The sequence below is a fragment of the Pezoporus wallicus genome, unplaced genomic scaffold (assembly GCF_028554395.1).
Source record: "Pezoporus wallicus isolate ANWC-B61680 ecotype Strahan unplaced genomic scaffold, APGP_CSIRO_Pwel_v1 scaffold_6885, whole genome shotgun sequence".
Lineage (NCBI taxonomy): Eukaryota > Metazoa > Chordata > Aves > Psittaciformes > Psittacidae > Pezoporus > Pezoporus wallicus.
In genome coordinates, this window is record NW_026638858.1 from 1,330,669 (window position 1) to 1,343,639 (window position 12,971).

Here is a 12,971-nt window from a genome sequence, read left to right on the forward strand (position 1 = left end):
GACATCCTGCAGCTCAAGCCATGGAGGAGGGAAGTGGAGGTGCCAGCAGTTTCACAATGCTGTATTTTTAGCAGTGCCGCTTCCCGCAGCCATGGCCAGTCCTGCTGCTGAGACGCTGCTTCCCAAACCGCATGAGCCACAGGGCCGGAAGAACCTCCTGCCCTGCTGCAAAAACGCCACTGGCGGAGCCCACACCACTATAACTGTGAAATCATAGGGTGGTTTGGGTTGGAAAGGAGCTTAAGATCATTTGGTTCCCATCCCCTGCCACGGGCAAGGACACCTTCCACTAGACCAGGTTGCTCAAATCTCCATCCAACCTGGCCTTGAACACTGCCAGGGATGGGGCAGCACAGTTACTAACAAGAAGCCAGATGCTGCCAATGAAGCTCATCAGATTTAGGCTGGTTTATGATCTGGGTAGATGATCAGAGATTTTCAACAAGTTTTGACACAGGCTTGCAGCTTCCCTTACACTGCCTCAAAGCTGAGCCCTTTGGTAGGCAGCAGCAGCACCTGGATCCTACTCAAGGCCCCCCATAGCTCCTCTCCAGCACAACCTGCAAAGCAACTGAGATGTAGTATAACTGAATTCTCCTCCGTTTAAGTGTGGGGAAGTGGGACACAGAAGGACAAAATGGCTTGCCAAGGCTGAAGTATCTTGCAGTGCAAGAAGCCACTTGCGCAGCCAGGAATGAACTGCTAATTTGGGTTTGAATGCTTTCCTTCCAGGTTGTCAGTGTCTAGAGCAGCAGATACCATATTCTCCAATATGTGCAGCGTGAATAATGAAAAATCATTCCGTCACCTCACCTAGCATGAATGGGGAAAAAAAGCAAGAAGCTAGAAATTCGTAACTTGATGGAAATTATCTTTGGAAGAGCAATATGCACTCTGGCAAGATGCATGCTAGGGCCTTACATGTTCTGCACCACCACCTCGAAGAGCAAGGCAGGCAGGGGAGGAGCACACGACTACTGCTGGCAGGCACACAAATACAGGCAGCACTAAACCTGCCAGCACCCTTCCTAGAAAACACTAGTTGAACTTCTTTTCTATTGCACATAGAGGTACCCTGAGGAAGCACTGAAAAGGCTCAGGGTGCAGCTGAAAGCTGAATGGCAGCCCACAAACCTGAGAGCTTTGGCTTGATGCTGCGATGGTTTTCGTGTTATGACAGCAGGACTTCATACCAAAAATTCACTTACAATTTTAAGGTGAGAAGCGCTATAGATGGTCCCTGCTGCTTGTCAGGATGGATTGTGGGATACCCTGGAGCACGAACATGTCTGGATCCCCAGCAAGATGTCTTGGAGGGGTGAAAGCAGAAGTGACTTAAATCAGACAAAAGCAGTTGTACTTTGACAGCCACACAAGGTAAAACCTTTTCCACCAAGCTCGGCACAAGCACTCTCCATCTGCACCAACAGACAGGGCTCTTCTTGGGAAGTGCAGGCGTGTCATTTCTGCTGCCTTCCACAGCGACTGCACTGGATGGCCACAAAAAGTCAGGCTGAAAGTCTGCAGGCAAGGCCTGGCCAGGAACCGCAGAATGGGCATTTGGGAAAAAAAACCTGTGTTCTGCAAGCAGGAGGAGGAAGGTTCTGCTCCCAGCAGCACAGCCACCACCACCTCTCAGTAGTGGCTATTAATAGAGCTGCTGGCCGGGGGGAAATTCTCTGCTGGTGCCTAAGTTAACAGCCCCACAACACTGTGGGGCTTTTCAAAACAAGCTCCAGAGGAACACTCCCCGAGGAGCAGCACAGCAAAGGCCAAGTACAGCTTGATGGATGGGAGGAGAGCAGGAATCTGGAACCAAAATCCAGGAGTGGGGCCCTCCAGTGAGCCTGCAGACTGCTCCCTGCCTGCCACAGCCTGATTCCTTCTGTGGACAGGAGTATCGCTATACGCTGACATCTACCAGCAGGTTTTAATTGCTCTCAGCAGAGAGGAAAACAGTTTCAGGTGTTGCTTCAAAATCAATTTGGCCCAATACATATGCATTTAACTACAAGGGTAATACAACTGCTTCCTCTTTTTAACGATACACTTGCACAGTACAGGATCAAAGTGTTTCTCAAGGCACTGTACATGGGTTAACGCTCTTGCAGGAGATAAGCACTAGGGTGGTTGACAGAAGAATAACCTCAGGAAAACAGAACAATCTCCCCCCACCAGCGATCTTCCCTCCTCCCAGTGGCAGCCCAGCCCATTAACTGAAATAGAGTACCCCCACAGGCCAGGGCACTGGTCCCTTCAAAAGACCTGCTAAAATCCCAGAGAGCCATCAGCTCTTTCAACTTGGGTCCAGGTAGACAGCCTGCAAAGAAAACCTCTCCTTTGCCCTTCAAAGACAGACATTAAATAGCTGCCAGGTGAAGCACATGTGGAAGTATTCTTGTTTGTACATCATCCCAGGATGTTGAACCCAAAGTTCGTGGAAGAAGATGCTGGGCTGGCATCACACCTTTGACACTCACCAAGCACTGCGATTCCCAGGGAGACCAATAATCAAAAGAAGCCCCATACTCTGCAGTGGAGCCTCCTGGTAGCCACTATCACTATCAGCAGCGCTCAGTACAAGCCTGCACCCAGAACAAAACGCAGGCTAATTTGCTTCAGAGCTGCATGCCACATGAATCACCATTCCCTGTTTAAACCTGCATACAGCAGTACACAGCTGCCCTCCTCATCACACTGGAACGGTCAAGAGCCACTCAGCAGCGTTGTCACCACGGGACCACCACCACCACAGAGAGCCGCCACCTCCCTCCACCCTCACCTCTCATCACTAGGGCCAAGTTTCTTTTAGCATGCTTTGTGGACTCCAAGGGATAGCCAAGAGATTTTCCAGTGTTGTACCAGAAAGTATTCAAGTCTGCCATCCCTTCCCTTCCAACCACCACTGTCCAGACAGACTTTCACTTCCACCTTGCTTTTGCTCTTGCCCTTCCTCCTCTTTGCATCCCAACTGCACCACATCCCCTCAATACAAGCAAGAGAAAAGAGTTAGGTGGTGCCTGGAAAATGGCATTAGGAGCAAGCTCTTCCTTTTAATTAGGCACCTCTCTAGTAGGGCAGTCAGCAGTGCTCTAGAGCTGGAAGGCTGCCATAGGCTGTATTAGCCGATAAGTTGGGTGATCCTTCTCCAAGCAAGCCAATTTCTCCTTGGTTATGCTTAATTAAATTTTAAAATAGCTCTCTGGCTTCCTTCATCCTCCCCAGGGACTCTTTGCAGCAGTGGTCAGTCCAGCCCCATGCACTGAGCTCTGCCATCAGACCTGGATAATTCAGGAAAGCAGTAAAAGTTCATCTGTCTACCAAGTGTGGGATGGAGAAGCAGCTCCACTTGCCACATTCCCAGCCCAGCCCTGCTTTGGCCACGTCCACTCCTGGGATGCACACCCATCTGTATGTGTGGTCTGTACAGCTCCCTCCTCGAGAGCCACTATGGACCAAGCACATGGCATCTTCTACTCAAAAATGCATGCACAAAGGAAAAACAACCCCAAAGAATAAAGTAAACCCAAATCATCCCAGGCAGAGAGGGCTGCCAAGGTGCCCTGGGGAGCTGGCAGCAGGGCTGCCTTTTCCTCTTGCTTTTCAACACAGCAGTTTTGTGAACCCCCCTGTGCTGACAGAGGAAGGACTGCGAGGAAACCAGAGGGGTGTCAGTTTATTTACAGCCCAGCAAGACAGCAGGGCTACTTTAAAAAGTTATCAGAGTTTCTGCCTTATTTGTTAACACCGTTAAGGCTGGGAATTGCTTCCTTTCTTCCTCTTGGGCGCGGCAGCAAGGTCCCCTGCAGCACAGATGTGATGCCTGCCAAACTTTGGGCTCTGCCTCCCACTTGTTTTCATCAACAGTGCCCAACCTTGACTGGACACAAGGCATGCGATAAGCTCATGCATGTGTGGTGCCCAGCAGCCTCTGCATGCTAGCCAGTTGGCAAGGCCACAGGGCTGCGAGTGCCCAGTCATGCACCTCGCTGGCGTCCTGCCACAGCCACCCTGCATCAAGGGTGCTCAGGACCATGTCCAGCCTGTAAATCCCATCCTGTGAAAAGGACATTCACGCTTTGGTGGCAACCAAGGCATCCCTCCAGACCCAGGCACACAAGGTTGGCTGCTAACCGTGTGCCCTTCGTGGTAAACCTAAAACTCCCCTCAACTACTGGCTTACAAAACACCACAGAAGGGCTTGAAAACCCTAAGACCGGGTGTTCAACCACCCTTCAGATGGCCAGCCCTGCAGAAAGCACTGTTAATTCAAATGAAGCCCAGGTTTCTTATTGCACAGGAGGTGGTCCAAGAGGGACTGGCCATGGAGGAGCCCGGTGCTGGGAGTGGTTTAGGGAGCTGGTGGATCTCAGCTCACAGGCACCCCTCCTTGGGAGGAGCTGGAGCATCTTTCCACAGGCATCAGGCTCCCTTCAAGGGGTAGGGCAAGGCACCAGAAGTCCTAACAGGGAACTTAAACAGCTCAGCTGTTCCTGTTGGAAGCAGGATGCCCATTTATGAAAGATAAGGTGTTTTGTCAATACAGACTGTGGTGAGCAAGTGAGCTTGCTCAGGAACAGCAGCTGTACAGAGCCCCCAGCATCCTTCCTGCCACCCAGGAGACCCTTCCTCCCTCGCATACCCACCCGGCAGCTTCAGCAACAAGAATGGCAGGAAACTGGGTCCAGAAGAGAAGAAGAATCCCCAGGATAAGAATGGTAACTCAGAAGGTACAACACTTCAGAGAAAAGCCTACCCGCCTCCATCCTGCCATTTTAAAGGTGGAGGAAAAGGTTAAAATAAACTCCCAGGTCTGTCCCACATTCATCTTGCAGCTGGCAATGCATCGGGTATCAATTAACACCACCGTCGTCAGAGCTCGTCATCTCTCCCCTGGTCAGCACTATACCCAGAAACAAGGCGAGGAGGCCTGAAATCAGGCCAGATTTGGCAGTACTCACTCCCATACAGTAGTTAAGCCCTGCACCTCCCACAGGTGGGAACCACCCAACAGCTTCACCGTGCACCCCGGGAAGAAGGCAACAGGCAGAGGCTTCTGCTGGGCACAGTACTCCCCATGCTAAGGGACGGCTTGCTCTGGAAGGCACTGATCCTATCCCCACCCCTCCAGCCCTCCTCTCTGTCTTCACTGCTGCGAGCAAAGATTAAGAAAACATCCAAATTCCCTCTCGACAAAGAAGGGTGTTGACACGGGCCACATCCTGACCACGCAGCCAGCGCTCAGCAAGCTGTGCCTTGCGTCCGTGGGGTGGGGCTGGGCTTGCTTGCAAGAAAAACAGCATTTTGGGGAATGGAAAACAGCCTATCCAGAAAAAAAAAAAAAACAAAACCACCCAGAAACAGAAAAAAGCAGCCTGCTTGGGCACACTGTGCTGCTGCGGGCGCTGGAGCAGGCACGGAGCGTTTCTTGCCACACCAGCCCCGGCTGCCGGAGGGTTTTTCTAACCAGGGAAAACCTGGTTTGCGAGAAAACGGGGGTATGCTGCTTTTTGCTAAATCACCCGCATGTCTGGATGGATTATTTCATTAGAAACTTTCTCAGTGAAGGACAGCTCTCCAGCCTGGGCAAAATCTGCACCCTAAAATAACTTCCCAGGCCGCAGGGGCAGCAGTCCCCAGCTTGGGCACCATCCACACGCGGGTGTCAAAGCCAGCTCCCGACACGGTGCCAGGACCACCTACCCAGATACACTCACTGCCAGCTCTCGGGCTGGGGGGAGTAAAACCAGCCCCGTGGTTTCGGAGCACCTTCTCCTCTCCGGCTCCTCTGCAGGCAAGACTGGGCCAGCGCCTCCCCTCCCTCCGCCTGGCAGTATCCATCCTGCCCATCCCTGCCTCCACCGCTGCATCCCGGCTTTCCCACCGCAGCTCCCAGCCAGAGGAGCCTGGGACCAGCGGACCTGGGGGGATGTCGGCCCGCTGCACCCCCCCGCTCCGCTCCAACCCGCCCCACCCCAGCTCGGTCCCCGCGCAGCACCCCCCACCCTTCCGCTCCGAACGGATGCGTACAAACACATCTAACGGCTGGACCCGAGCACCTTAAAGGTCTTTGCCAGCCTAAACGATTCTATGATTCTATACCTATATATGTACCTATATAGAAAAAACACATAGATAAACATGTGCAAATAAATATATATATACACGTGCATTAAAAAAAAGCAAAGAATAAACACACACACCCCCCACTCCCCGAAAAAGCAACCCTTAAGATCTATCCCAGGCAGTAAGCCTTAATGGTGGGGGAGCGGGACAGAGGGTAAAACCAAGCGCAGGCAGAAAAGCCATATTGGAGCCCCGCTATTGCAAGCTCTGCGGCGGCTCAGCCGCCGCCCCGGCGCTCACCCAGAAGATGAAGTTGAAGACGAAGAGGAGGTATTTGATACACTTGGTGCAACCTTCCACCCCCATGGCGGCGGCTCTCAATCTCTACGGCCAGGCGCAGGCGGCTGCGGCGCGGGAGAAGAGAATACCCCACCCCCGGGCACGCCCCTCATACGCCCCGCCTCCCGCCCCTCGGGGGTGACGGGTCAGCGCGCACTGACACCCCCCCCCTCCCGAAACGTGGGGCTCAGTTCTTCCGCGCGCAGAGTTTTTATTTGTCTCGGTTTCCTCCCCCTTTTCTCCTTACCTTTTGCACCTTTTTTTCCTTCTCCTCTTTTCCTTCTCATCTTTTCCCTTTTCTTGTTTTGCCCTTTTCCCTTTTAATTTTTTTCTATTGTCTTCACAGAATCGTTTGGGTTTGAAGGGACCGTAAAGATCATCTCATTCCAACCCCTCTGCCATAGGCAGGGACACCTTCCACTAGACCAGGTTGTTCAAAGCTCTGTGAACACTGCCAGGGATGGAGCAGCCACAGCTTCTCTGGGCAACCCGTTCCAGTGCCTCACCACCCTCACAGTAAAGAATTTCTTCCTTATGTCTAATCTAAATCTAACCTCTTCCAGCTTGAAGCCATTCCCCCTTGTCCTATCACTACGTGCCCTTGTAAAAAGCCCCTCTCCAGATCTCTTGTCAGCCACTTTAGGCACTGGAAGCCACTCTAATGTCTCCCTGGACTCTTCCCTTGTCCAAGCTGAACAAGCCCATATTCTCAGCCTGTCTTCCCCAACTCCTTTTTTTTTTTCTTTTTTTTTCCTTTTTTCTTTTCTTCCTCTCCTTTTTTTTTTCTTTTTCTGTTGAGCGGCTCTATCACCACCATCTCCTAAACCTGACCGCCATCCCTCAAACGTTAGTGTCGTCCCCTAACCTCACCAGGCAGCCTAGGGTAAAGCCTAGGGTACCATGAATGAGTGCAGGGTGCAGCAGGATTTGTATTTCTGTATACAGAATTTTTGGGATGCAACCATAAGGGGACCTCCTTCAAAAAAAAAAAAGAAAAAGATTTTTACATTTTAACATTACTTTTGTACCTTCATTCCCCCCACCTATTTTATCCTAAGCTCTGATCTGCCAAACACTTTTTGCCTGAGCTTTTGGATATATTACTGCAAGTAATTGCTTCAGGTTCAGTAGAACCACTCAGGATGCTGTCTATTGATTACTGGATCACTTGAGCATCTGGGGGCTTCAGGGCTGCCCAGCAAAGAGGTCACACATGTCAATAGTGCAAGTAAGCCTCACATTATGGCTTAGAAATCTTAGATTTTAGTTAAGAAAAAAACAAAGTTGTGCAACAGCAACATGATGAAATTTCCCAAGCTTTTGGCCAAAACCTACCTTGACCCACTTGCTCATCCCTAGAAATATAAACTGCTATCATCCCAGCAAGTACATTCACTTCTTTCAGGGAGGGGCAGGCTAGTTAAGTCACATAATCAGAGTGTAAGAGGAGTTCTGGTAAAGGCAGCAGCTCGCACCTCCATCAAAGCTCAGGACCTTACCGTGCTAAATATGAACTCAGTGCCTGCCTGCAGTGTTATATGTGGAAACCTGCCCTCTTTCTGCCTGGGCACGTGCCTCTAGCGAAAGCTTCTGAGCCAAACATTTTCACACACAATGGAGTCTTCCCTGCCATGCATCCCATTGGCAGGAATGTGCTGTTCGCGAAGCACGCATTTCCTACACATGTATGCTGAAAATGAGTCAACTTGTTCCGAAATCTTCCCATTGTCCTTAAGGATGAGTTGGTCTAGAGCTCTGTCGTGTTCATCAAACCCTTCTTTGCCCCTGCAGTAACAGCCCACGATGCTCCATGGTGGCAAGGACTGGGAATGAATAGAAGTTGGCCCCATTCTCCAATTACTTATGCTGAGTGCATCCTGGATTGCGGGCTTGCCATGGATGCATAAACCCTTTGTCTCTAAGCCACATTCACTCATCCAGCCTTACCAAAGAAGTTGGAGGCTCATGAGGCTATTTATGCACGTAACTGCTACTCCAAATTATCAGTACGACCCATCTGGTTGTGGCAATAGCCACAATCCTGTGTGTCTCCTGCTCATTGATCCAAAGGATAACAGCAGGATCCTGAAGTTGTTCACTTGCTACATCATAGCATCCCACAACATTTTCTTTTCTGCATCTTCATCCTGTCCAGCTATAAATATCAAAATGAAAATACCCCCCAACCCTACACAGACACTGAAGATAGGTGGCTGCATGAATCACAGAGCCCGTCATGCATTAGTTTCCAGAAAAACTCTCAGAGACACTGCTTGGAGAGTCTGTGTGAGGGAGAGGAAGGAACCAGCTGCAAACCGATAAGACCTTCAGCAGCAGCAGCCCCACGGCTGTGAAGGAATATGACTCAAATCAACTTCTGTGCACTGGAGAGCAGGCAACCCCAGATGCAATCACTGCCACGAATTTGGCATTGAATCTGCTTCTGGGGAGTTTGGGATTGCTTCATTGTTGTTTCTTTTTTGTCACTGTTGCTTCTCTTTTCCTGCTTTCTGCCTTTTTTTCTCTTATGCTGGGAAATGAAGGAAAATGGAAACCAAGAAATAAACATTTTCATACCCTCCAAAAACTGTATTAGCAAACAATCTGGTTTGGAGCTAACACAGACCTGTTTCTGGGACTTTCCTTTGGGCTGTGTTGGAGCCCATCCTGCACAGAGCTGAGGCACGAATGTGGCTCTGACAGGGAGAGCAGGGGCACAGCCCCACCATCTCCTGCATCAAGAAGCTCCCAGTTACAGGCTAAACTTACTGGGTATAAACTGGGCTCACCCATCTGGCTGTACAAAGGAAGTCCTCTCCAAAACTTGGAAGTGGAAAAGGATTTCAAGATTTGTCCAAACATCTTTTTGTTTGCTTTATTTAGGGTTGTTTTTATTATTATTTATTTATTTTAGGAGCTCAGCTGGGTACCTTTGAAAACTTTGACCTCGATGTACAGGAAGAAAATAACCACCACTGTGATAACAGTGTCAAGATAATACATACTGTTTCCCCAGATTATGTGTGATTTCAGGTGTTGGATTTTCATTTCTCATGCTGTACTACTTGCTGTACAGTCCATAAAGTACCAAAACTGCATTTCAAAGACTCTCAGTGGCTTTATCAGCTCTTTATAAAATGCTGCTGTATAAATAAGTAAAACTAATTTGCACACATTCAGTTCAGGTATCGATGTCACACACAGGTATCAAGTGTAAGCGCTATGAATAGGGCTGATGACTTCCATCTTTGGGAGTATGGGCTTGGTTCAAGGGCTCAGCAATGCACCATGCTAATGCACAATTCTTTGCAGAGCAGGCAGCTGCAGGCAGGTCTGTGAAAAAGCTACCTACCTGCAAGACTTGTGTGCTGAAAAATAAACACTAAAAAAGTAAAAAACAAAACAAAACCCCATACCCCAAATAGAATTCCTCTGCCCATTTGAATTTGCTTTTGCAATTGGGTTTGCAGACAGTGAAGCAGCAGAAAATGGAGGTGCTTGCAGTGGTTTTCCTCTGTCTGTTGGGCTTGTGTTGTTGGTGTTTTTGTGAACTTGTTTATAGGTCAGTTGTGATGCCTGTGGGTTTGGGGATAGCTGACCCTATGGGCAGGAGTCACCAGGGTCTGTTAAAGCAGGTGGCTTGAGCCTCCTCCCAGCCCTGGATTTAGCAGGCTGCCCCTTACCAGCAGGACTCTGCAAACTCAGTCCCTGGTATTTTGATCCTGCTTCTCCCAGGGAGATGCCTGCAGCCTTCCAGCAGCTCCGTTCCACAAAAGAACTTTGTGTTGTATAAAAGTGATGGAGGGGGATGAGGGGAGAGAACAGACCCACATCCTCCCCACCTCGTATGAGTTCCTGGGGAGCTGGTAACGAGGCTGTGGAAGGATTAGCATGGAGGCAGGCTCTAAACACCTAACACCCAGCGTCTCCAGGAGATTTTGTAAAGTAGAGAGGAGTCCCTCATCCACTGAGGATTGCGGGATGGCTGCTGATGTGGTTATCTGGTTGCATGGTTTGGGCTTGCATGGCAATCCCCCTGCCCTCCTCACAGCCAGCACAAAAATGATATACAAACCATGAGAATAAAACACATGTAATTTTGTGGGTGAGGTCCTAGTTAGCTTTTAACCACTGCATCTTATTTTCTGTGGCAAATAAGACAGAAATAGCCTAGATTTACAATTTACCTGTGCTGGTAAAAAAAAAAAAAAACCTGAAACAACAGCAGCATCACCAAAAATCCTTAAATAGGACATTTGGAGGTACGTGAAAGAACCTCAGGAATTCATCCTGCAGGAGGATAATAGTCCCAGAGCACGTAAGAGTAACTTCGGAGGCAGCTGACACCCTGCCATACTTATTTTCAAAGCAGAGACCTGAACAAGTGCATGGCAGTGGGAAGGTGGATCTCCATCACCCCAGAAGAGGTTTGCCTTCACCTTTGGGCAGCCAGCCAATGGCCTCATTTTGAGTATGAAAAATCATGTCAAGAATCTCATCTGTGTATCTAGGGGGACATCTCCAGAAGACCTTTTCTGTACCCCAGCAGGAGCAGCTGGCACCTGCTCATCCAAAACTCCTTGTGCCCTGCTCTGCAAATTCAGCTGAAGCACGGTGATAGCCTGGGGAGGTTGTATCTGCCTGGCAGCCTTTGGGAGGCAGTGAAACAAGCAGTGCCTGAAGTTACTGCTTCTAATAAACTCAACAAATGGTTCTTGTCTGCATGGTCTGTCTCTCTGCCATCTTTAAATATTTATGTCAACGTATCTATGGTGATGGGTTAGGTTATATAAGGAGGACAAGGAAGGGGAGGGTGGTGAGGAAGAACAGCATTGACTCCCACTGGAGTTATGGCCGAGGAAGGGCAAACCCAAATGAGTTTATCCTGTGCAGACACACTCCCTCTCCTCAGCTCATGAGCCCGCTCGTGAACATTCATTTTTCTCAGGGCATCAGAGAGGGCTGACCTGCAGCTGGGCTTAGCTGCGCTTTGCAAGATGCCATGTGGGAGAACAAGAGCCCAGCCCATCAATGTAGAGAGCTTCTATTGTATAATCAATGTATAATTCATTAGTAGGTGAATAAAGACTGGAATAGCTTATTGCTGATCCAACAGGGCTAAAAAGAAAGTGAGCCCATCCATGAGCACGCTGGTGCACATGGGGGTTAAACAATAGCACTGGGTGATGCTGAAGGGAGAAAGGGGGGATTTTGCCTTGGGATAACATAAACAACCCAGCCGGATGGCTGCCTGTGACTCCAGGGAGAGTGACACAGGGACATGCATCTTCCTGGCAAGAATGTCGGGAAGGATCTTTCCTTTTCACTTGCTGAAGCCTAAGGGAATGGCATCTGCTTAGACAGGAGGGTATTAGCTGTGGGTAAGCACCTCTTGGCTCGTGTGAAAGTATTTCTTCCAAGATGTGCTGATGATTCCTTACAAGCTGAGCAACAGCCCTGTATGTCTTCCACATAAAGAGATGGGTTTCTTTTTCATCACTACCCTCCAAGCAGGGGTAGATATGCAGATTGCCTCCAGGCACTAATGTATATGGTGGACCCCCAAAATGCCACGTGACTAAAGATAGCACTGGGTTTGTGGTGGGGGTGAGATGTTCGGCATGGAGTGCAGTGGAGCAGCCTCACCACCGTCAGGCCTGCAGCCAGTCACCGGTTTGGCAGCTGAGGCTGAAAGCTGCAAAACACACACTGCCTGCATTCTAGCAAAACCGCCTCGGAGGCTGCTCTGGGGTTCCCCCCTCCTCTCTCCTGCAATCTCCCCCTTCATCCCACCCACTGCTACATTTCCCAGTGGACAAGGTTGATGCTCGCTGCCGGTTGCTCACTCCCCCAGAAGAGGAACTACACAGGTAAGGAAAAGAAAAATCTCTTTTCACCCTACTACAGCATTTTACTCAAAGAGAATTGCAATGACACGTCACGTGTGATGCAACCGTGTATTCAAAGCAGCTTCTGACCTCACCTGCCTTCAGCTGTGCTGGTGGAGTTCTCATGTGTGGAGCATCTATCACTTCTGGCTGTAATTTTGGAGCAGAATTATAGCCAGCTGCTTTTGCAAACAAATTGCTTCTGCACCTGTTGAAAATACATATCTAGCAACTCTTTTTTTTTTCAGAAAATATCCTGTATATCTGCAGCTCGGAAATGCAGCTTTACCTTGGCTGGAGATGGTTTCCTCACCACCCCAGCACAGCAAAGATCCACCCAAGTTTGCCAACCTACAATGCTTACTTACACAGAACTTGCTCAGTGGCATCTCCTTTAGGAGCTTGCTGCAGACATGAGAGTTGTGCCGCAAAGGGACTGTTGCATGAGAAGGTTGTATCTCGATAGCAGTGGAACTGGCAGTTGACACACAGACAGTATGGCAGAAAATAGCAAAATATTTTGGAGCCAAGGCAGCACACCGTGAGGCTGAACGATTCCCACTCTCCTTACCATCAAATCCCTCTAGAGAGTCAGCAAACTGCTTAATCTTTGCTTTTCACAAGGTTTTGTCAGGTACTGAAACATCTGCTTTGCAGAAGTGCTGAACATCCTTTGCT

The 12,971-nt window shown here is 49.5% G+C and overlaps 1 protein-coding gene across 2 annotated transcripts in view; it reads right to left on the minus strand.

The window, feature by feature from the left end:
- CD81 (CD81 molecule) overlaps nucleotides 1-6,508 on the minus strand; it is a 33,785-nt gene extending 27,277 nt beyond the window's left edge. For both annotated transcript variants that reach the window (XM_057412855.1, XM_057412854.1), the window contains exon 1: nucleotides 6,367-6,508. In XM_057412855.1, the coding sequence (XP_057268838.1) occupies nucleotides 6,367-6,432 (66 nt within the window). In that variant the 5' untranslated portion in view covers nucleotides 6,433-6,508. The remainder of the gene's footprint in view (nucleotides 1-6,366) is intronic.
- Nucleotides 6,509-12,971: the final 6,463 nt, after the last annotated feature.